We start from the raw sequence: 25,252 nt of genomic DNA, 5'->3' as shown, positions 1-25,252 counted from the left end.
TATTTTTGTTTTTATTTCCATTACTCTAGGAGGTGGATCAAAAAAGATCTTGCCGTGATTTATGTCAAAGAGTGTTCTTCCTATGTTTTCCTTTAAGAATTTTATAGTGCCCGCTCTTACATTTATGTCTCGAATCCATTTTGAGTTTATTTTTGTGTATGGTGTTAGGGAGTGTTCTAATTTCATTCTTTTACATGTAGCTGTAGAATTTTCCCAGCACAACTTATTGAAGGACTGTCTTTTCTCCATTGTATATCTTTGCCTCCTTTGTCATAGATTAGTTGACCATAGGTGTGTGGGTTTATCTCTCGGCTTTCTATCTTATTCCATTGATCCATGTTTCTGTTTTTTGCCAGTACCATATTGTCTTGATTACTATAGCTTTGTAGTAAAGCCTGAAGTCAGGGAGTCTGATTCCTCCAGCTCCGTTTTTTCCCTCAAGACTGCTTTGGCTATTTGGGGTGTTTTGTGTCTCCATACAAACTTTTTTTTTATATGTATGTTCCTATGACCATTTTCTTAATTGTTTTGGGTTTGTTTTTGTAGATCCTTTTCTTCTCTTGTGTTTCCCACTTAGAGAAGTTCTTTGAGAATTTTTTGTAGAGCTGGTTTGGTGGTGCTGAATTCTCTTAGCTTTTGCTTGTCTGTAAAGCTTTTGATTTCTCCATCGAATCTGAATGAGATCCTTACCAGGTAGAGTAATCTTGGTTGCAGGTTCTTCCCTTTCATCACTTTAAGTATATCATGCCACTCCCTTCTGGCTTGTAGAGTTTCTTTTGAGAAATCAGCTGTTAACCTTATGGGAGTTCCCTTGTATGTTATTTGTCATTTTTCCCTTGCTGCTTTCAATAATCTTTCTTTGTCTTTAATTTTGCCAATTTGATTACTATGTGTCTCGGCATGTTTCTCCTTGGGTTTATCCTGTATGGGACTCACTGCACTTCCTGGACTTGGGTGGCTATTTCCTTTCCCATGTTAGGGAATTTTTTGACTATAATCTCTTCAAATATTTTCTGTGGTCCTTTCTGTCTCTCTTCTCTTTCTGGGACCCCTATAATGCAAATGTTGTTGCATTTTTAATGTTGTCCCAGAGGTCTCTTAGGCTGTCTTCATTTCTTTTCATTCTTTTTTCTTTATTCTGTTCTGCAGCAGTGAATTCCACCATTCTGTCTTCCAGGTCACTTATCCGTTCTTCTGCCTCAGTTATTCTGCTATTGATTCCTTCTAGTGTAGTTTTCATTTCAGTTATTGTATTGTTCATCTCTGTTTGTTTGTTCTTTAATTCTTCTAGGTCTTTGTTAAACATTTCTTGCATCTTCTCAATCTTTGCCTCCATTGTTTTTCCAAGGTCCTGGATCATCTTCACTATCATTATTCTGAATTCTTTTTCTGGAAGGTTGCCTATCTCTATTTCATTTAGTTGTTTTTCTGGGGTTCTATCTTGTTCCTTCATCTAGTACATAGCCCTCTGCCTTTGCATCTTGTCTATCTTTCTGTGAATGTGGTTTTTGTTCCACAGGCTGTAGGATTGTAGTTCTTCTTGCTTCTGCTCTCTGCCCTCTGGTGGATACGGCTATCTAAGAGGATTGATGGGAGGGACTGGTGGTGGGTAGAGCTGACTATTGCTCTGGTGGGCAGAGCTCAGTAAAACTTTAATCCACTTGACTGTTGATAGGTGGGGCTGAGTTCCCTCCCTGTTGGTTGTTTGGCCTGAGGCAACCCAACACTGGAGCCTACCTGGGCCCTTTTGTGGGGCTAATGACAGACTCTGGGAGGGCTCATGCCAAGAATTACTTCCCAGAACTTCTGCTGCCAGTGTCCTTGTCCCCATGGTGAGCCACAGCCCCACTCCCCCACCTCTGCAAGAGACCCTCCAACAGTAGCAGGTAGGTCTGATTCAGTCTCCCCTGGGGTAACTGCTCCTTCCCCTGGGTCCCGATGCGCACACTACTTTGTGTGTGCCCTCCAAGAGTGGAGTCTCTGTTTCCCCCAGTCTTGTCAAAGTCCTGCAATCAATTCCCACTTGTCTTAAAAGTCTGATTCTCAAGGAATTCCTCCTCCTGTTGCCGGACCCCCAGGTTGGGAAGCCTGACAGGGAGCTCAGAACCTTCACTCCAGTGGGTGGACTTCTGTGGTATAAATGTTCTCCAGTCTGTGAGTCATCCCCCCAGCAGTTATGGGATTTGATTTTACTGTGATTGCACCCCTCCTACCATCTCATTGTGGCTTCTCCTTTGTCTTTGGATGTGGGGTATCTTTTTTGGTGAGTTCCAGTGTCTTCCTGTTGATGATTGTCCAGCAGCTAGTTGTGATTCTGGTGTTCTCACAAGAGGGAGTGAGAGCACGTCCTTCTACTCCGCCATCTTGGTTCCTCCAGCCCTGCCTTATTCTTATATACACTTTGCTTTTCAGAGTTCCTGGGAATTGAGAAGCTTCCCAAACATTTATGTTCCCAAGCCCATGGCTATTCCTCTGCCCCTCTCAGTTTACAAAAATAACAACTCTGCCCCTCTCAGTTTACAAAAATAACATTTATTATGTTCCTTCTGTGTACCAAATAGTAAGTACTTTAGTGCATTTTCTTTTAATCCTCACAGCAATCTCATTTTTATCCCCATTTTATACCTGAAGAACTTTTAAAATTTTATTTATTTATTTGTTTATTTTATTCTTGGCTGTGTTGGGTCTTAGTTGTGGCATGTGGGCTTCTCTCTAGTTGTGGTGTGCAGGTTTTTTCTCTCTACTTGTGGTGCGCATGCTCCAGGACACATGGGCTCTGTAGTTTGCGGCACACAGGCTCTCCAGTTGAGGCGCACAGGCTCAGTAGTTGCGGCGCGTGGGCTTAGTTGCCCCGTGGCAAGTGGGATCTTAGTTCCCCGGCCAGGGATTAATCCCACATCCCCTGCATTGCAAGGCGGATTCTTTACACTGGACCACCAGGGAAATCCCTGTAGCTGAGGAATTCAAAGCTCAGTGTTGCCTAAAGTCACACAGCAATAGGGGGCAGAGCTGGTATGTAAACCAGGTTGAGTGCCCCCAGAGCCTATCAAGATGTAGTGCTCAAGGAAAGAGAGGTGAAGCATGAAAGATAATAGCCTCTTCAGTTAAAAAACAAACAAACAAACAAAGAAAAAACAACTCCAAAGTAGAATTCAGATTAGTCTACATAGATTCAACTTCCTGCCTGCCACTCCTGGATTCTAGCTTCCATCTTCTAGGAGAGGACAGATATTCAACCACAGAGTTACCCTTCACCCTGCTGCAACACTGGACTGGAACCCAGAACAAATAAATGGCTTTTACTTATCCCTGAAATGCCTTTGGAAAAGTGATGTCATCAAAATGGCAACACAGGAGACTCAGTCTCTATCCCCCTACCAAAGATCAGCAATTAGATCATGATCTGCAAACTAATACAGCTCTGGGAGAGCTCCAGAGTCCATGTGAGAAACTTTAGCAAGACAGTGGAACAAAAATCTGAGAAGAACCTCACAAGAAAAGAAGAAAGCTTCGTTTTACCTACATCAACCCATCCCTCAAGCCAACACTGCTCAGTGCCAAGAGGGGACATCCCACCTAGAAAGAATTCTTCTTTCTAGGAAAGGAAGGGCAGGGTGAACCACTAGCTTCCTCAGTCTTTTGGGAGCACTGCAAAAAGGTCCTGCTTCAGTTTTACCACACTCAGACTGGCAAAGTGGAAAAATCAAAGATGGTTAGGAACAGGGAAGAAAAGTAGGGGGTACCTGTATCAGCCATGCAGCAGAAGTGATCATCGTTCATAGTGACCTGCTGTGCAGACAACCCCAGCAGATTTCACCACTGAAGGAACAAATGGCCAGCACAGCTGCCATGGACACCCTGCAGATTTCACCAGCTTTTGCCTCACATCTATTCACATTTGATGATGCCAGCTGCCTGAGTCTCCTCTCCCCCACTGGAGCCCAGGAACTGCACAGGCAGCCAGCTCAGGTCTCTGAGGCTTCACAAGTGCAAGATGCCAGCCCAGTGGCTGACCTCTACCACTGTGCATGTGCTTGGGGCAAGCCCCTCCAGCTGTGCACTGCACACCAGTGGCCTGATGCCCATCATCAGCCTCTCTGCAGTGTGCATGCGTAGGGGGAGACTATGCAGCCACAGAAGAGTGTGCTAACAGCCAGGGCCCTGGTAGCTGTCAATGAGCCCATACTTGGCTCTGGCCTTTCTGCCTGACTTGGGCCCCATCACTATGTGTGTATCTGCAACTGACCCCTGCCACTATGGAGGCACCTAAAGCTGGCCACTGCAGACCAGTGTGTGCACACCACTGGCTCTGGGCATCACCACTGCCTGCCAAGGTGCCTAGCTACTAGACCTGGAGGATCCAGGTCTAGCTACTAGACTGAGGAGGACCCCAACAGCCTTTGCAGCCACTGTGACCCCCCACAGTGTTCACCAAGGACCACACAGTTGTTGATGCTTTTGGACCCCTGAGTCAAAGAGACAACACACACCTCCAGACCCAGTGCTATCACATGCCCCTACAGTTGATGCCCTGCACCACTAGACCCAGGGTCACAGCATGACCCAGTGTGCCTCACCCACAGATAAAAAAGACTTCCTTTACTGAAGTCAAACTATAAAGTCTGGAAGAGGGGACTGCTTCTACAAATGCACAGACACCTATGCAAGGCAACAGGGATCAAGAGTCAGGGAAACAACTCCACAAAGGAATATAGTAAACCTCCAGTAACTGGCCCCAAAGAAATGAAGATCCAGGAATTGCCCAATAAAGTATTCAATATAATTGTCTTACAGATGCCCAGAGAGCTACAAGAGAACATAAACAAACAATTTAGTGATATCAGGAAAACAATACCAGAATAAAATGAGAAGTTCAACAAAGAGATAGAAAACATAAAAAGGAACCAAACAAAAACTGTGTCACTAAAGAATAAAATGACTGAAGAATTGAACAGAGAGCTTCAACAGCAGACTTGACCAAAAAGAAGAGTCAATGAGCTAGAAGACAGATCAACTGAAATTATCCAATCAGAGGAGAAAAAATTAAAAAGGGTGAAGGAATGAAGAAAGCCTATAGAACTATGGGACACCATAAAAAGGAACAATGTATAAGTCACTAGAGTCCCAAAAGGAGATGAGAGGGAGAAAGGGGTAGAAAGTTTACTTAAAGAAATAATGGCTGAGAACTTCCCAAATCTGGGGAGAGCTTTAGACTTCCAAATTCATGAAGCTAATAGGTCAGCCCCAAAATCAATCCAAAATGATCTTCTCCAAAACACATAATAAAATTGTTTAAGATCAAAGACAAAGAGAGAATTTCAAAAGCAAGAGAAAAAAAATTATCCATACATGGGAACTCCCATAAAGCTATTAGTGGATTTCTCAGCAGAAACCTTTCAGCCAGGAGAGAATGGGATGATATATTTAAAGTGCTGAAAGAAACTGCCAACCAAGAATAATATATTCAGCAAAGTTGTCCTTCAGAAATGAAGGTGAGATAAAGGCTTTCCCTGATAAACAAAAGATGAAGAAATTTATTCCCACTAGACCTGCCCTACAAGAAATGCTGAAAGGAGTTCTTCAAGCTGAAATAAAAGGACGCTAACTTGTAATGTGAAAACATACAACACATTGGTAAAGGTAAGTATATAGTCAGAATATAGTCAGATTCAGAATACTCTAAACTGGGACTTCCCCAGTGGCACAGCGGTTAAGAACCTGCCTGCCAATGCAGGGGACATGGGTTTGATCCCTGGTCCGGGAAGATGCCACATGCTGCAGAGCAACTAAGCCCATGCACCACAACTACTGAGCCTGCACTCTAGAGCCTGTGAGCCACAACAACTGAAGCCCGCGCACCTAGAGCCTGTGCTCTGCAACAAGAGAAGCGACTGCAATGAGAAGCCCATGCACCACAACAAATAGTAGCCCCCACTCGCCACAACTAGAGAAAGCCTGTGTGCAGCAAGGAAGACCCATAACAGCCAAGAATAAATTAATTAACTAATTAAGTAATTAAAAAAAATAACATAACCCCCCCAATAAAGAACACTCTAAACTGTAATATGGTGGTTTGTTAACCACTTTCTACAAAAGTTAAAAAACAAAAGGATAAAAAAAGCCCAGCTATAGCTACAATAATTTGTTAATGGATACACAATATAAAAAGGTGCAAATTGTGGCATCAAAAACATAAAAGGGAAGAGTAAGAGGGTAGAGCTTTTGTATGCGATTGAAGTTAAATTGTTACAAGCATAAAATTGACTGTATTTTATAAATAAATAGGGCTTCCCTGGTGGCGCAGTGGTTGAGAGTCTTCCTGCTGATGCAGGGGACACGGGTTCGTGCCCAAGTCCGGGAAGATCCCACATGCCACGGAGCGGCTAGGCCCGTGAGCCATGGCCGCTGAGCCTGCACGTCCAGAGCCTGTGCTCTGCAATGGGAGAGGCCACAATGGTGAGAGGCCCACGTACCACAAAAAAATAAAAATAAATAAATAAATAAAAATAATAAATACATATATATATATATATATGCATGCCCCATGGTAACCACAAAGCAAAAACCACAGCAAATTCACACAAGATAAAGAGAAGGTAATCAAAACATAACACTACAGAAAATCATCAGTTTCAAAAAGGAAGGCAGCAAGACAGAAGAAAGGAATAAGGGAACTATGAAGCAGATAGAAAACAATTAATAAAATGATGTTAGTAAGTTCTTACCTATCAATAATTACTCAAAATGTAAATGGATTGAATTCCTCAATCAAAAGACATAGAGTGGCTGGATGGATTAACAACAACAACAAAAACACGGTCCAAATATATGCTGCCCACTAGAGGCTCACTTCAGCTAAAAGGCACACATAGGCTCAAGTGAAGGGATGGAAAAAGATATTCCATGAAAATGGGAACCTAAAGAGAGAAGGTACCGACAAAATAGACTTTAAGCCAAAAATGGTCACAAGAGAGAAAAAGGTCATTATATCATAATAAAGGGGTCAATTCATCAAGAAGATATAACAATCATAAATATATATGCAGCCAGCATCAGAGCAATGAAATATATTAAGCAAAACTAACAGATCTAAAGGGAGAGATAGACAATAATACAATAATAGTAGGGGAATTCAATACTTCTTTTTCAACAATGGATAGATTGAAAAACAGACAGAAAAACAACAAGGAGATGTTGGACTTGAACAAAACTTTAGACCAAAAGAACCTAACAGACATATATAGAACATTCCATCCAACAGCAGGAGAATATATATTCTTCTCAAGTGCACATGGAACATTCTTCAGCTTAGATCATATAAAAGGTCACTAAACAAGTCTTAGGAAATTTAAGACGACTGAAACAGAATTGAGAGCCAAGAAATAAACCCTTGCCTATACAGTCAACTAATATTTGACAAGGGAGTTGAGAATACTAAATGAGGGAAAGGATAGTGTCTTCAATATATGGTGTTGGGAAAACTGGATAACCACAGGGAGTAAAATGAAATTGGACTCCTATCTTAGACCACTCACAAAAATTAACTCAAAATGGGCTAAAGACTTAAACATAGAAACAAAACCCATAAAAGTCCTAGGAGAAAACATGGAAAAATTTCCTTGACGTTGGTCTTGGCAATAATTTTTCAGCTATGACACTGAAAGCAACAAAAGCAAAATTAACAAGTGAGACTATGTCAAACTAAAAAGGTTTTGCATAGCAAAAACACCATCAACAAAATGAAAAGGCAACCATCAGAATGGGAGAAGACATTTGCAAATCATATATCTGATAGGGGATTAATATTCAAAATATATGAAGAACTCATACAACTAAAGAGTAATAAAATAAACAACCCAATTAAAAATGGGCAGAGGTTCTGAATAGACATTTTTTTCAAAGAAGACACACAAATGGTCAACAAGTACATGAAAACATGTTTGACATCACTAATAGGGAAATGCATATCAATGCTACAATGAGATGTCACAGTTAAAATGGCTGTCATCAAAAAGACAAGACGTAAGTGTTGGTGAAGATGTGGAGAAAAGGGAAACCTGTTCACTCTTGATGGGAATGTAAATTTGTGCAGCAACTATGGAAAACATGTATGGAGATTTGGCAATAAATAAAAAATAGAACTACCATATCATCCAGCAATCCCACTTCTGGGTATATATCGAAAAGAAATGAAAACTGTATCTTGAGTTTCTGTATAACACTGGAATGATCATGAACTGTATCATATTCATCCAGCGTTATTCACACTAGTCAAGATAATGGAAACAACCTAAGTTTCTGTCAGTGGGTGAATGGATAAAGATGATGTGGTACAAATACACAATAGAATATTATTCAGCCATGAGAAAGAAGGAACTCCTACAATTTGGGACAACCTGGATAAACCTTGAAGGTGTGATGCTCAGTGAAATAATTCAGATAGAGAAAGACAAACATTGTATGATCTCACTTTATGTGGAATCTAAAAAAACAGAACTCATAGAAACAGAGTAGAGTGGTGGCTACCAGGGGCTGGGGATTTATGGAAATGGGGAGATGTTGGTCAAAGAGTACAGACTTCTAGTTATAGGATGAACCAGTTCTGGGGATCTAATGTACAGCATGATGATATAGTTAATAATAGCATATTATATACCTGAAAGTTGCTAAGAGAGTAGATCTTAAGTGTTCTTACCACAAAAGATATGGTAATAATTATGTGAGGTGACTTAGATATTAGCTCACTATAGTGGTGGTAGTCATGTTGCAACATATAAGTGTGTCAAATCAAGTTGTACTCCTTAAACTTACACATGTTATATGTCAATCATATCTCAAAAAAACTAAAAGAAATATGATGTGTCTTTGGGTAAGTCATTTGTCTTCTCTGAATCTCAGTTTCTTCATCTAGAAAATGTAAAGAGTTATTTTTATTATTATTATGGACATTTACATAGCACTTGCCAGGCACGGTTTCTACTCACTTTGTACATATTAATCCATCTAATCCTTAAAATAACCCTTTGGGGCGTAGATACTATTATTATTCTCATTTTATAGAAGAACTGAGGCATACACAGAGGTTATATATAAATCATCTTAGGATATAGCTTGTGAATAGCAGAACTGGGATTGAACCCTGAGAGTCTAGTGATAACAATTCCTACTCTGCTCACCTTATGAAGCTCCTTCCTTTTTTCACCATTCATCCTTCACTTACTCTTACACACCTCAGAGGGATATTGTGATATTAAGTGTGTTATTTTATGTAAAGCACTCCAACTGTGCATGGCGTGTACTAGCTTCTTTGGAAGGGTCTGCTTTTATCATTCGGGTTGTTGCTGGGGTGAACCCAGTGCCCGCCCTGTGGCTAGCCGAGCCAGGGTGGCCCCTGAGGAGGCCAGTTCCAATCTTGAGAGTACAACACAATCCCTGGGGCAATAAGCAAGGCCAAGACCTAGGCCCTGAGGAGGGTCCAGGCAGAAGTGGTCAGTGTGCTGTGGACCTAGAGAGGAATATCATTGAGTCATCAGGAATCAAATGAAGGCTTCTCAGAGTAGGTAGATGATATGTCAGATAAAAACAATACCAGCAAACCCTCACCCAGAGCTTAGTATGTGCAAGGCCCCTTGGGTGCTTTATACATGTTAATACATTTATTCCTCACAGACGGTATCATCACCATCTCCATTCTAGGTGAGGAAACTGAGGCATAGAGGGGTTAGGATACTTGCCTAGGTCACAGAGCCCATGCAAGCACACAGAGAAACTTCATTGGTTCATACACCCACCACCATCACAACTCTGCCAAATCTGTGCACTGCTTGTATTAATATTTACTTAATATTTAAATTTGTGGCCTCTCCAGTTGTGAAGCACAGGCTCCGGACGCACAGGCTCAGAGGTCATGGCTCACGGGCCCAGGCGCGCGGCATGTGGGATCTTCCCAGACCGGGGCACGAACCTGCGTCCCCTGCATTGGCAGGCAGACTCTCAACCACTGCGCCACCAGGGAAGCCCAAATTAACTCACTTTTGACTAAATAAATGTAAAAAAAACTTTATCTCACTACAGTCTTTGGAAAATCAGTATGGTTAGAAAATGTATACCACGAAAATAAACTATTATTAAATCCTCTCTAGATTCAACTACCTAACGGCTTTGAATTTAAGACCTATTCTGTTAAAGGAGAGATTTAGTAAGTCTTGAGAAGAATTAAAGATATACTAACACCAAACTGGGACTTTCTCATTGGTGTAATCAGAAGAATTTAAAGAGAAGTAAAAAGGGAATAACATTCTCACCATGTGATAGAAACTGATTTAGGGACGTATCTCTGCATTCCCTAAAATCTCACTTAGGGAAACTGTGACAATAGGTAAGAGCACAGACTAAGAAGACAGATTTCCCCACTTCAGAGCTTACTGGGTTATCCTGTCCTGGGCACATAATTCCTCTAAACCTCTGTTTCCTCACTGGTAAAATAGTAGCTATAGGGATCTTGATTATAAATGAAAGAATGAAGGTAAAGCACAAAATCTTATACATAGTAAACGCTTAATAAACATAAGCCACCATCATCATCATCATTATTAAGTTTTGCACATAAGTCTCTAGACTTTTAAAAATGCTTTTAAGGTTTTAGTTAGATAACGATAATAATCATTATAGTAAACACAGAGTAATTACTACATATTAAGTTCTGCTCTGGGTTTTCTATGTATACCCAACCGTATTTTACACATATGGTTGGGTATATATATAAACATTTGCAAACATGTTAAGAATTATTATTATCCCTATTTAAACTATTATGATAACTTATTTTTATCCCTAGGTTCCCATAAATGAGACTTTTGCCCTAACGGACGCAATATCGATCCATGGGACATTCCTGGGGGCCTCCATTGCCCCCTTTCTTGGGGCAGATCCCTGAACTGAGGCCGCTAGACACCTGGGGCTAACACAGGTGGCCGCACGCCTCCTACCTGCCGGTCTCGCATCGCCTCTGACTCTGCGGCGCTCGAGGCTCGCCCCGCCCTGTGTGGGGGCGGGGCTCCTCTTCTGCCTGCGCGCTGACGTCACGGGTCCCGCGCCTTTCGCGCCTGCGCCGCGAGAGGTTGGTCGTCCTTGTGACCGGCTTAGCTTTAGGAGCTGCCGTCGCCATGTTTTCGGTCGCCGTTCGCTCGGGCCCGTTTGCGCCCGTCCTGTCGGCCACGTCCCGCGGCGTGGCGGGCGCGCTGCGGCCCCTGGTGCAGGCCGCGGTGCCCGCCACTTCGGAGTCGCCAGTACTGGATGTGAAGCGGTCCTTTCTGTGCCGGGAGTCGCTGAGTGGTCAGGCCGCGGCCCGGCCTTTGGTCGCTTCCGTGGGCCTCAATGGTGAGCCGGGCTGAGGGGAACGACCGAGGGTTGAGGGGTCCCTCTTTTCTTGCTCGCTCCGGCCCTGGGCCCAGGGAGCAGCCGATAAGGGCGGGGGATCTGCCGGAAGATGGAGCGGAGACCTGTTTGTGGATGGGGTTGCCTGCCTGGATGGGTCGACCTTGGGCAGGCTTCTGTACTTCCCCGGGCCTCGGTGTCCTTACCTGTGCGGGGGCGCTGCTCCGTTGGGCGGTCGCAGGTGACCTCCATCTCTGACATTCTGGGCCTCTGTGGCTGTGTATAGGCTTCCCAACCACAGGCTAATTTTTCTACTTCGTCGGTTAAGTTCAAGAACTATGGAGCCCGACTGCTTCTAGCAAAGTCTGACAAGAGATTTTGCTGCTTACAGGTCGTTTGCCTTTGGGCAAATTCCTAAACGTGTTCCCTCACCAGTGAAATGGATTAATTATTATACCAATTTCGTAGGTTATATCGTAAGGTTCAGATGGAAAAAGTATACGTTAAGCCATTAACACATCCTGGGGGCACTTTATAAATTCTCAAAAAATAGGAATTGCTTTTAATATTTGACAAGTTGTCCCGCTCGCTACCTCCCATCCTTTAGTGTCCTTCCCTGTCACCACCGCAGATCCGAAGAAAAAGAAACGAGCCGCAAGGTCGTTTATAGTGTATTCATACTGTAGAGTATCAGCAGTGTTTTCAGGCACTGGGCCAAAGGGTTTTCACACCGTAATGAATTTCATCCTTAAGAGCAGCCCGCAGAGATTGATGATACTCCCATTTTACAGATGAGAAAACGGACTACAAGATACACGTGTACGTGATAGTGCGTGGATTTGAAAGACTGATTTAGCCATGAGCTCTCACCAGGAGTGTGTTTTACACCCTCTGTCAGCAGAGCCTAGTTTATCTTTGGTGCCTTGTTTTCTGTTTTTCTTTTTATGCTCCGTTTGGAGATCCTGAATTGGCAGCTTGTGAGCCAGGTGCCTGAGGTCTGCCCAACTTGCATAGTTTTAAAAAACAGACTATTTCTGGCATCTCTGGAAATGTTGAAAGTTGGCAGCACTGGGCTTTAGTTCCATGTCTAGTGTGCTGTGCATTGGCTGCACCCTTGGTCGGAACAAGTGCTTTTCCAGTTCATCACAGCCCTCATCAGGTCTACTTGATTCATTGTGCTACCTGCCTGGCCTCATTGACAGTTGTATTGGTGACCTTTGCCCTACACCAGGTTGCCCCCACCCTCTTTATTCTGCCTTCATTCACCCTTTTCTCTTTACTTTAAATGGTCCTCCCACTCAGTTTTCCACATTTCCAAGTCTTACCCATCCTTTCGTTCTCAACTCAGGATCAGGTCAATAAAATTTTACATTTGCTGATCCCTTTACATTTTCTAGCACATAACACTTTCCACTCTGTATTGCATTTATTGGTGATTCCTCTCACCTTGAGCTTCAATGTGTAGAGAATATCTCCTTTATTTTTCTATCTTCCACAATTTCAGGTTTTGCATATAGTTGGTGCAGAGTATTTGTGAATGAATAAAGTGGCAATTTTTTTTAGCAGGCACCAGTGGGTTTTAGAGAAGTTGCCCAAGCCAGTTCTTTGGACCTTGAGGTGAGAAACACTAAGGGAGGAGAAAATTTTAGTAACAAAGGTGAAAAGTGTCTTGGAATTTGTCAAATAGCTAAAGAGTTTCTTCTAAATATCAGGGGCTTATCTGACTTCTCCAAGAAGTGGTAAAGTAGACACATAAGGCAAACCTCTTTTCTGTAGTCATGCCTTCAGCTTGAAGCTTAAATTCATATTAAAATCTCCTGTATAGATGGTTTGTGGAAAGATGGTTAGTAGAGGGTGTGGGAAGGGGTGGTTGGGTCAGGAGAAGATCCCTGAGTTGGGACACATTAGAGCTCACCTTAAACAAAACAAATCAAAAAACCCTGTTTTGTTATAATGCCTTAAGTTTTCTCCATTTCTAGATGATGTTTCTATAAGTGTCTGATTTTATTTTAGTTTAGAGCTAAATCTAGCTAGGATTTTTGCTACTAAGTCACACCTAATACAATTTATATAAATTATTTAGAGAATGATTTTTGCAATATGGTAGTTTATGTTCTTGATGGTAGAGCTCAGTATAAAGTGTAACCTACTAGATAGAATGGGACTAGACAACTGGATTTCTTTTGCCACCAAATCTCTGGATGATAGTGACAAAGCCATTCTATTTAGTGTCCCTGTACATTTCCTTGTGTGGAAGGGTTGTAAATAGGGCTTTTAACGTAGAAGTATGAACTTTGGTTTCTTCATCTTTTAAGTATGATACACATCTTTCCTGTGTAATCCCAGACAGTGCTAAGGGAAAGTGATTCATACTTTAGTAGGGTAATATGTGATATGTCACTTTGCCATAGTTGTGGATCTCAAGTAGTCACTACTTGTGTCCTGGTCCCCTACAGAAAATTTTGAGTTAGAAAAGTACATAGAGTGCTTTTGATAGGTTTCACCTGAGAACCATGTGAAATGTATTATTGTAATGTTTGCTCAAGGAAGTATGTTAGGATGAGACAGCCTAGTAGGTCAAGTAGAATTGCAACTTATATGAAAATGCATTTTAAAAGTGCATATTTCTTTTGGAAACATTTTCTAAAAGTAAGGAATTTTTAGTGTCCCTTTTCTAAAAAGGAAACCTGTAGCAGATTTCCTTAAATGGGTATAGAGTTTACAAAGAGATTTACTTCCTGAAACATACTTAAAAGTGATACTGTAAGTTAATTTTTTGTCAGACAGTTAAAAATGGTATGGGACCGAAGGACATACCTGTTTTTTCAAAAAATAAACTGCTTGCATCCAGAATACTGCATAAACAGTAATTATTTGTTTATTTAATTTTCATTTGATGTAAACATCTGGCCTTTTTATGGCCTGCAGTGGTAGTGTCCCAGTTGAGAGATCCTCAGCAGTAAAAAAAGAAAGATAATGCCCCTACTCTTATAGATGTTTTGCCCTTCACTGAAGAGCCGGATACATGAAAAATTTGCTCTTTTTTTTTATATTAAATTGAAATAATTGGTTCTTTTGGAGATTTCATTTGATTTTGATAGCTCCGTATCCTGATAAGGATATCCTTTTCTGCCCATTGGTGGTTTTACTTGAATTTATACCCCAAAATCTAGAATAGAAATTACGTTTTCTGCAACTAAAGTTATACTGTTTACAGAATGTTTATTATCTTATAATTAGTGTTCTATGAATTTTTAGCACTTCTTTCAGAGAGCAGGTAGATAGGAAAATAAAGTTAGACATTTGGTTTAATAAGATGATCACATCAATTTAATGAGTGGACTAGATGAGTTTTAGGGTCTCTTCTAATCCAGAAAATATGGGTGATACTTATGTCTTTGATTGCATTTTGGGGGACTTAAAATATTGCTGTTTACAGTGCTATTTAACTTTTTTAACTTGATACACTGAATTGTTATGAATTCTGAATCGCAGTGTTCAATCAAGAGGAACACAATTATACCTATTATCTAATGATTTCATACCAATATGATAGGTAGTGGTTGACTTCATTTTGTTTTCAGTATTTCATATGCTGGCATTGCCAACTTGACCATTTCTGAGACCAGTGAGTGCCATATTTCACATTTTTATAATTTGATTTTTGCTCGTGAATCCATAAAGGTCCATTTCCTGATGTATACCCCTTTCAGAGTCCTTATCTAATTGTGTTTTTTAACCTTCTGTTTATCTTGCAGTCCCTGCTTCTGTTCGTTATTCCCATACGGACATCAAAGTGCCTGACTTCTCTGACTATCGTCGTGCTGAAGTGTTAGATAGTACAAAGTCTTCAAAAGAGAGCAGTGAGGCTAGAAGAGGTTTCTCCTATTTGATAACTGCAACAACTGCTGTGGGTGTTGCGTATGCTGCCAAGAATGTCATCTCTCAGTTTGTTTCCAGCATGAGTGCTTCTGCTGATGTGTTGGCCATGTCGAAAATCGAAATCAAGTTATCCGATATTCCAGAGGGCAAGAACATGGCTTTCAAATGGAGAGGCAAACCCCTGTTTGTGCGCCATAGAACCAAGAAGGAAATTGACCAGGAATCTGCAGTTGAAGTGTCCCAGTTGAGGGACCCACAGCATGATTTAGAACGAGTAAAGAAACCTGAATGGGTTATCTTGATAGGTGTTTGCACTCATCTTGGTTGTGTACCCATTGCAAATGCAGGAGATTTTGGTGGTTATTACTGCCCTTGCCATGGGTCACACTATGATGCATCTGGCAGGATCAGGAAGGGGCCTGCACCTCTCAACCTAGAAGTTCCCTCATATGAGTTCACCAGTGATGATATAGTAGTTGTTGGCTAGAGACCAGGACTCAAGTCATAGGCTTCTTTCAGTCTTCGTGTCACCTCAGAAGAGTTATTTGAAAACAAGCCTTCTGTACTTCGAATTAGTTGGTTTGAAATAGTTAAGAATTGCTAATGATGTGTTTGCAAACATGTGAAGTAAATTGAATTTAATGTTGAATACTTTCAAGCATTCACCTAATAAAGCCACTGTTAAACATTGTTATGCTCAAAGACTTCAAAGGTGCAGTGTCTTTGATAGTTGATTCTAATTAAAAATTACAGACCGGTGTACAAGATATTTGTGAAATCTATAATTGACTTCCTTGTTTATTTACCTTCTTTGTGTCAGGGACAGAGATTCTAGAGAGCTCATGGTTAGGATGAGGTAGAATTAGCTGGTTGTCTCCCAAGACCTGGGAGATGTTTTTTGGCATTGGCAGAAACAATAGTTTCCAAGTTTCCTTTATTTTGCACACCTGGCTGTGTGTGTGGGATACCCCTCCACTCCCCCCTGTACGACGGGCCAAGAAATTTTATTCATCATTTATGGGAGTAACTTGGTAATTAGAATTCTTCAGTTTTAAGAGGCAGTGGCATGTGATATTATCTGAGGGAAGCTTTCCAAAAGGGGAGTGCTCCTCTGTTATTTCCTTCATCTGGTGTGGGTATTCATGTCTCCCAAAGCTCCTGCATCCATCCTATCAAGAGGAAGAGGGGGTAGTGCATCTGAAATTTAATACTATCTTTGTGTGAAAATGATCCTGCTGGTTTTGTTTCTTTGATGATTACATTTTGAGGTGTTTCTTGTAGTTGGATTTGCAGTCACCACTTTTCACTGTGAAGTGAGGGTGGGCGTAGGGAGACATACCAGAATTAACACCCTCTTCTTTCTGCCTCGTGCCTCCAGTTACACAGGTGAAACAAGACCAAGGTCTGATATTCTCCCTGGAAACTGGGAGTGGGCTTTACCCTTTGCTGAGAATCACAGCCATCTTGATATATTTGTCTTGTCTTTTCCATTTGGAGGTGCGTTAGTAAAGTACTTCCCTGGGTCCACGTTGTGATCACATGTGCATTTGTAAAATAGCAAATGAGATTCAGTGATTAGGTCTTCCAAAGGGAACTGGCCTTCCAGGGTTCTAGTCCTTAAAATCAGTAGCTAAGTTTATCAAAAAAGAAAAATGTCAGTTTCCAGGCTTATGAGCAGATACTAATCTTTGGTTCATTTTCACCATTCTAGAAAGAAAATTAGCAGGTATGATAAATGGGGCACTTAATATTTTGTTCTGGGTCTCCATATAATGACATTTAGGTTCAAGTATTTAGGTATAAATATGAGACACAAAAATGCCAAACATTGGTAACTTAGTACCTTTTGACATGTTCTCTTTTAAATGGAGGGCTTTCTGATCTTTTGTGCATATGTAGATTACCATGGAAATGTTTGTATTGTTTAAAAGTAGAGAAATTGTATCATTATGTCTGAGCAATATGTTTTGTAGTATTTGGTGTTAATATTTGGATGATCTCACGTGAAGTTTTTTTCCCCCTGATTTTATCATGAGGCCAAGAGAAGTCGGTATATATTTGTTGGATATTTTGCTTGTTTATCGTTGTGGTGAAGATTCTGTTTTTCTAATATTCATGGAAAATCATCCAACACTTTTTTCTCTATTCATGCTACTTTTTAATGGTGCCAGTTGCCCACAACGTATTGTTTAATACTACACCAATACATCTAGTAAAAGCTGCCGAATTTTGAGGCTCTTTTCTTTTTTTTTTTTGTGGTACGCGGCCCTCTCACTGTTGTGGCCTTTCCCGTTGCGGAGCACAGGCTCTGGACGCACAGGCCCAGCGGCCATGGCTCACGGGCTTAGCCGCTCCGCGGCATGTGGGGTCTTTCCGGACCGGGGCACGAACCCATGTCCCCTGCATCGGCAGGTGGACTCTGCACCACCAGGGAAGCCCTGTTTTCTTTAAAATGGCACCAGGAGCTATTAACTTCTTCAGGGTATACTAATATAGGAACTTTGCAGGCATATATTTTACATTCATAAAATTATTACTTGGAGGAACTTAGTGGGATGATAAAGTTTCAACTTTTAATTTGAAGGTGAATTAAACCTGGAGTAGAGACCTTGAGGCATTGCATCAGTCCTTAGAACCAGCAAATCTGTGTGACTGTTCCTTTGTCATCCTATGTCAACAAGTAATTTTTTTTGTACATAATTGAAGCTGCTGAGCTTCCAGTATATCCAGGAGTTAGTTGCTAGTTGTTAGTTTCGTGAGTTGGCATTGTGTAGTGGAAGAAGTACTAGACAATAATTCAGGATTTTCTGGCTTTGCCATTTCCTGAACATGGAAACATGGACCTGTCACTTAATCTCCTTAGGACAGTTGTTCTCTTAGAGTCCTTCCAACTAAGATTTTATGAGCCCCTTAATCCTACTCCCGTAATAATGGGAATTGGTTTTCTTAGATAAGCATTTGTTGTGTTTGCAGTATTTGGTTTTATGATAAAGAGATCCAAACTCAGAGATAGCATTATTGTAATCAACAGAGCCATCGTTTCATAACAATAGTGTTCAACCAGGGGCAGCACTGCTGCTCTATGGGGCATTTGTGGCCATCATTTGATTGTCACAATGATTGGAGGGTGCTTTTGGTATTGGGGGTGTTTGTGGGGTGGGGTGACAGGAATGCAATATGTTCAGTTGAAGGAGCACAGGTCCACACACTGAAAATAAAATTGTGCTGCCAAAAATGTCAACAGCACCACTTTTCTGTAGAGAAATAACATTTCCTCCCACCCTGAAATGATACCTCGGTAGTTAATATTTTCATATTTGAAATGCCAAAAGACTACTGCATTAGAGGCTACATGGCAGTGGAGGACAAAAATAGGAAGTTTGCTGATCACAAGGTGCATCATAGGCGTTCTGTGCTGGAATTGCTGTATTTGGTGGACTGCTTATGCCTTTCATGATATTTTGACTGATGATAAACTGTTAAATCCCAGTATCCCATTTAGTTTTTAAAAGAAGGCTTTGTTCCACAAGTGCCTGGACAGGTAAAATTACTTGATACTACTTTGCTAAATGGGTAGATAGAGCAGCCCTATGATAGCTTTTTGATTATTTTGCTGAAATAAAATCCTAGATATTAGGGAGAAATTACTTAAGAAAAATGAAGGAAACCTGACCAGTTGGCACCCTGACATGAGATCATTAACATAACAGTTCTTTATACTGGGAATTGGGACAATCTTGAGATCCATGCCTTATGCTCTTAAAAGAGTGATCATAGGAAAGAGTTTTTTTTTTAAATGTTTGTTAGAGATAACACCAAATTTACCATGGTCTTTCTGAGCATACCTTTGGAAAATACAGCTGTCTTTGACTCAGTCTGAGTCCTTATTTGATATCTGTGGCTTGGGATAAAAATGTGCAATTAGTACTCTAATTGTTCTAAACGATGGGAACATACTGTTATCTGAATGTCAGAAATCATTCTCACAGTGCTGAAACTGTCATTTTCTGTATTTTCATGTCATTCGAATATCATTGCATTTTGTATATTAACCCAAAATAAATGTCCATGTTTTTCAGGATGATATCCTCGGCCCACTGTTCTAACACACTCTCATCAGTATTTGCTAATGACTCCCCTAGCTCACTTCTCTGAACTTGATACTCATGTTCAACTGCTCAGTTGGCGCCTGTGCATGGATGTTGCATTAACACCTAAAACTCAAAATGTCCAAAAGGAAAGGAAATCCTGTCTTTCTCCAAAGCCATCTTCATAGCAGTTGGCAAGCTTAAAACCTCTAGCCTCTCTTGCCTCCTTTTCCATTACAATTAACACCCAAACCCTGCTAATTGTGTCTCTTAATAAAACAGATCCATTACTGTCTCTGCAATCTGTAGCATTCTAAAAATAACGGCAAACTTTTAGAGCACTGACTCCTAGTCACTAGGCTGAGTGTATGTATATGATCTCATTTAAAACTCAAAAAATTCTATCAGGTAGGTAATGTTGCTATTCCTAGATTGTAGAGAAACAGACACATAGAAGTCCCTTGTCTACAGTCAGAGAGCTGGTATGTTTTATTTTAACCCAGGGAGTCTTGAGTCCAGAATATATATATATATATATATATATATATATTTAATTGAAAAAGTCTTAAATTTAAGCACTATACCAGTTCCTTGTCAGTTCTTGCCTGGTCTACTGCAGCAAGATTCCAAACAGGTCTTTCCTATTTCGTCCAATCCTGTCCCCTAAAAAACCATCCTACATATAGTTATGGGAAGAGTATGGGCATGGTTCCTGGGTTCAAATCTTGGCTCTGCTGTTTGCTAGGTGTGTGATCTGACATAAATCACTTAATCTTTTTGTGCTTCCCTTCCTCATCTGAAAAATAATACCCCCTCAGTGTTTCTTTATGGATGAATGCATTAATGTAGGTGAAGAGATGACTTCAAAACTTCTTAACGTGGAACCTCTATTAAGGTCCTACTTGCGTGCATACCATCAGTAAACCCTTTGCTCCTGTAACACAACTTGCTTGTTGTCACCTATATTCTTTTAATCTCTTCCCACATATTTTCAACACTTTTAGATGCAGTTGACATCATTTCATTACTTTATACCATTTCATCTCTCTTTTATTCACTTTCCATCCTGGGATTTAGGAAGGGAACATTTTGCTTAGAGAGGAGGAATACTATCAAATGGTGAATTGATGAATTCTTTGAGGTAGGAAGGATTGCAGACTATTTTCTCTTTTTTAATAGCACTACTTATTGGGGTTAAAAATGTCCTAAACATAGTCCTGCCAGGAGTGCGAGGTTAAGATGGTTTCTACTTTAGCTACTTAAAGGAGACCTAAATACAACACAAAAGAAAGACTATTCAAGTGTTTGCTTATGTGAATGCTTATAAAAAGATTATTATAGAGATATGGGAACATGTATATGTATAACTGATTCACTTTGTTATAAAGCAGAAACTAACACACCATTGTAAAGCAATTATACCCCAATAAAGATGTTAAAATTATTATAGATTGGAAATCTCCAATTCGAGCACAAAATTAAAATTAATTTTGTGAACGGCTTCAGCAATATCTTTGTAACAATTTCTCCATAACAATCAACACAAGACTGGTCTGTCAGTGAACTGAAAATCCCAAATTTAATAAACTACACTTGATATTTTTTGTAGCTGTTATCCTAAACTTGAGCCAATTTGACTGCAAAAGCCTACAGTCATCTGGCTTTTGAAATTCTTAATCTGAATAGAGTATTTGCAAAGGTAAGAAATGAAAGTGTATAAATAATAGGTTTTTCATACAGTTTTAAAAGGGCAAACATCATTTTGACACCTTAATTGAAGGGGGGGGGGGGAAAAAGCTACTGCATTTCACGTAATTGTCCAGTCTAGGGTGAATGGCTGAAATCTACCGTTTTCTTTATGTGTGGTAAAATTCCAACTCAGCCTCTCCCTGGATCTGAGGGAATGCATGCTTTCTCAACTCTCCCCAAAGACGCAGTCTCTCCTCTGGCCCAGTTGGTCCTTTGGAAGGACAGAGCATTCTGAGGGCCCCAGCTGATCTCAGGATATGAAAATCAGGTTATGGACCATTTTCCCCTTAGCCAAGGATTATATATTAGATCCTTTTAAATATAAATCTCAAATGAGATAAAAGGTGTGAAAGGCATATAAACTCTAAAGCATGTACAAAAGCTTGAAGCATTATTCAGTGAGGTATACCAGTGAGGCCATAGATGACTTTAGAATATGATTAGGTATGTAGAAAGGCAATTTAGGTGGAGGTATGTCCCTATTCAAGACTGTATTTTATTAATTGAAGATTGGTATTAATCCTGCATTCTTCCCTAGAAGTTCAGATTTGCAAGTGTACATGTTTGACGTTTTTTAAACTATTTACCTATCTATCTATCTATTTATTTATGGCTGCGTTGGGTCTTCGTCGCTGCGCACGGGCTTTCTCTAGTTGCGGCAAGCCGGGACTACTCTTCGTTGCGGTGTGCGGGCTTCTCATTGCGGTGGCGGCTTCTCTTGTTGCAGAGCCTGGGCTCTAGAGTGCAGGCTCTGTACTTGTGGTGCCCGGGCTTAGTTGCTCTGCGGCATGTGAGATCTTAGACCAGGGATCGAACCTGTGTCCCTTGCATTGGCAGGCGGATTCTTAATCACTGCGCCACCAGGGAAGTCCCGTCCGTGTACATGGTTTTGATGCTAATAGAGAGCAAAGCTAAACTCATTCACAGTAATGGTTCACATTGTAGGGTGCCCCACACACACACCCATTTAACATCGAAGGATTATTACTAATTGAATCCAAAAGCTGGTTATTTGAAAATACCAAGAAAATAGATAAAATAAAGAAAAAATGAGACAGAGTAAAAATACATAAGATGAGGAAAAGAGCTGGCCATCATCCCTCGATGGAAGAGGTTAATAATAAAATAATGCAACTCTGCTGCAACAAAGTTGTAAAGCTCTGGGGATGCACATGATTTACTAACAAAATGTAAAATACCAAAATTTACTCAAGAAGTGGATACCTTGAATACACCAATTAGCATAGATAAAGTTAAATATAAAGAGTTATCATGACTGGTTGTCTTCATCTGAGTTCTATATGACACTTTAAAGAAAAGGTAATTCTAATGCTGTTTAAAGTAGACTAGGTCAGAGCTTCTCCAGTCTTACTGTGCATATTCATCTGGGGATCTTGTTCGTGATGCACATTCTGATTCTGTAGGTCTGGGTTAGGGCCTCAGATTCTGCATTTCTAACAAGTTCCAGGAAATGAGCTGGACATCCAGGTGATGTCCATGCCACTAGTCCATGAAGCATACTTGGGGTTAGCAAAATTCTGCGTCATGGGGGTGTGGGGTGAGGTGGGAGATGGAAGCCCTACAATTCATTTTATGAATTTATCATAAATTTAGTATTGAAACCTGATATGAAATATACAAAAATAAAATAATACATCAGTCTCATTTACTGAATAAATGGAAGTTTCTAAATAAAATACCAGTAACAGAAATCTGGGCTCTCTGCTCCTCCCCTTTGATAGATAGCCACATCATCCCTGAGACATGATGGTAAAGGGTGGATTGAATGGATTTGGCTGTATTGGACATCTGGTCATTAGGGTTACTTTTAACTCTCTCAAAGTGGATATTGTTATTAATGACCCCTTCACTGACATCAAATACTTGGTCCACATGTTCCAGTATAATTTCACCCATGGCAAGTTTAGTAGTACAGTCAAGGCTGAGAATGGGAAGCTTGTCATAAATGGAAAGGCCATCTCCAAGGCTGTAGGCAAGTTATCCCTGAGCTGAATGGTAAGCTCACTAGTATGGCTTTCCGTATCTCCACCCCCCTAGTGTGTTGGTTGTGGATCTGACCTGCCATCTAGAAAAAGCTGTTAAACATCATGACATCAAGAAGGTGGTGAAGCGGACATCAGAAGGCCCCCTAAAGGGTATCCTGGGCGGCACTGACAACCAGCTTGTCTCCTGCAACTTTTGCAGTGAAACCTACTTTTCCACCTTTGACGCTGGGGCTGGAAAATGCCCTCAGTGACCACTTTGTCAAGCTTATTTCCTGGTATGACAGTGTATTTGACTACAGCAACAGGGTGGTGGCCCTTAATGGTCCACATGGCCTCTAAGTAGTAAGAGCCCTGAACCACCAGACACAGTGAGAGGCCCTCAGTTGTGGAGTCCTTGCCCCAGCTCAATCCCTCAACACACTGAGAATTTCCTGTGCTCAACACAGTTTCCAATCCAGACCCTCTGAAGAAGAGGAGGGGCTTAGGGAGCACTACCTTGTCATGTACTATCAGTAAAATACACAGTACCCAGCATCGCCCTCCTCCCCCCAAAATCAAACAATGTAGCAAAAGAACAATAAACTTTGACTACATGTCAAAGGAATGTGATGTGATTTGGTATCAACACTCTTTATTAAAGCAACAAAGAAGAAAAAACATATAAAGTTATCAATAGATGTGGAAAAGGCATTTCTAACACCAATCTAAATAAATAGGGAAGGAGAATCTTGAAATATGAGAAAGGCTATTTAGCAAAACTAATAGCAAACATTCTAAATTGTGAAACACTAGGATGACTCCAAAGATTAGGACTAGCTAGTGATACCCACTATCACTAGCATTATTTAACACTATTTTGGAGGTTCTAGAAAATGTAATAGGACAAGAAAATGAAATAATCAGTACAAATCCTTGAAAATAAGAGATAACGCTACATTTTTTTTGTTGATAATATAACATTTCCAGAAAACCTAGAGGCCCTAATTAAAACACAAGAGTTAAGAATTTGGTAAGGTGTTGAGATGTGAGACAAGTATTCTAAATCAAAGCTTTTCACTACATCAGAAGTAAGTTCCTAAAAATGAAAATGAGGAAAAGCATTACCTTTATAATACGTAAGATACTCTTGGGTAAAGACTTTTTAAGTCACTATTCTCAGGACCTAGAACAGTGCTTGCTGTATAGTAGATGCTAAATAAATATTTGTTAAATGTGTTTGTGACCAAAAAACCATAAAACAGGTATGCATTTCATTAGAAATGTATAGGACTATAGAGAAAAGTTTAAATCAAGATCTAAATAAATGGAAAGACAGAAGCTCTGGAATGGGATAACTTAGTTTCATTAAAAAGTAAATTCTCTCCAGATTAACATATACATTTAATGAACTTCCAATTAAGATTGCTACAGCATTTTTTTCTTTTCTTTTTTTTTTTTTTTTGTTTGTTTACTTTGTTTTATTTAGGGTAAAATGGTCATAAAATTTATATAGAAGAAGAAATATCCAGGAATGGCTAAGAAAAATATTAAAAAGAAGAATGAAAATTTGCTTCAGATACAAGAACCTACTGTAAAATAATTGTAGTTAAATTAATATGACATCGACATGGGAACAGACAGGTCAGTGGAACAAAATAGACTATCAAGAACTAGATCTCAGGGTATATGAGAATTTAATACAAGAAAAACAGGATTCAGTTCAGAGGAGAAAGAATGGTTTGTTTAATAAGTGGTGCTTGCAAAACCTACCATCCACCTCAAAGAAAACAGTTGGAGCATACCTCTTATTATGCATAAAAATAAATTCTAGGGAGATTAAAATGCATGTAAGACAAAAAAAATTAAGAAAATCTCAGAAAATGTATATGTAATTTGAGGATGGAAAGACCTTCTTAATCATGACAGAACACTTAAAACCTATAGCAGAGGGCTTCCCTGGTGGCGCAGTGGTTGGTTGAGAGTCCGCCTGCCGATGCAGGGGACACGGGTTCGTGCCCCGGTCTGGGAGGATCCCACATGCCATGGAGCGGCTGGACCCGTGAGCCATGGCCGCTGGGCCTCTGCGTCCAGAGCCTGTGCTCCACAGCGGGAGAGGCCACAGCAGTGAGAGGCCCGCATACCACAAAAAAAAAAAAAAAAAAAAAAAAAAAA

General features: G+C 40.4%; 1 protein-coding gene across 1 annotated transcript; it reads left to right on the top strand.

Annotated features, from left to right (window-relative positions):
• The first annotated feature begins 11,118 nt into the window (after positions 1–11,118).
• UQCRFS1 (ubiquinol-cytochrome c reductase, Rieske iron-sulfur polypeptide 1) lies at positions 11,119–19,339 on the top strand. The gene is made up of 2 exons (XM_024747228.1): positions 11,119–11,379; positions 15,135–19,339. The coding sequence occupies exons 1-2, from the start codon at positions 11,166–11,168 to the stop codon at positions 15,743–15,745; spliced, it is 825 nt and encodes a 274-aa protein (XP_024602996.1). The 5' UTR covers positions 11,119–11,165; the 3' UTR covers positions 15,746–19,339.
• Positions 19,340–25,252: the final 5,913 nt, after the last annotated feature.

This window comes from Neophocaena asiaeorientalis, unplaced genomic scaffold (genome assembly GCF_003031525.2).
Source record: "Neophocaena asiaeorientalis asiaeorientalis breed wild unplaced genomic scaffold, Neophocaena_asiaeorientalis_V1.1 scaffold516, whole genome shotgun sequence".
In the NCBI taxonomy this organism is placed as follows: domain Eukaryota; kingdom Metazoa; phylum Chordata; class Mammalia; order Artiodactyla; family Phocoenidae; genus Neophocaena; species Neophocaena asiaeorientalis.
The sequence above is the reverse complement of the archived record's forward strand: the minus strand, read 5'-3'. Positions and strand labels throughout refer to the sequence as shown.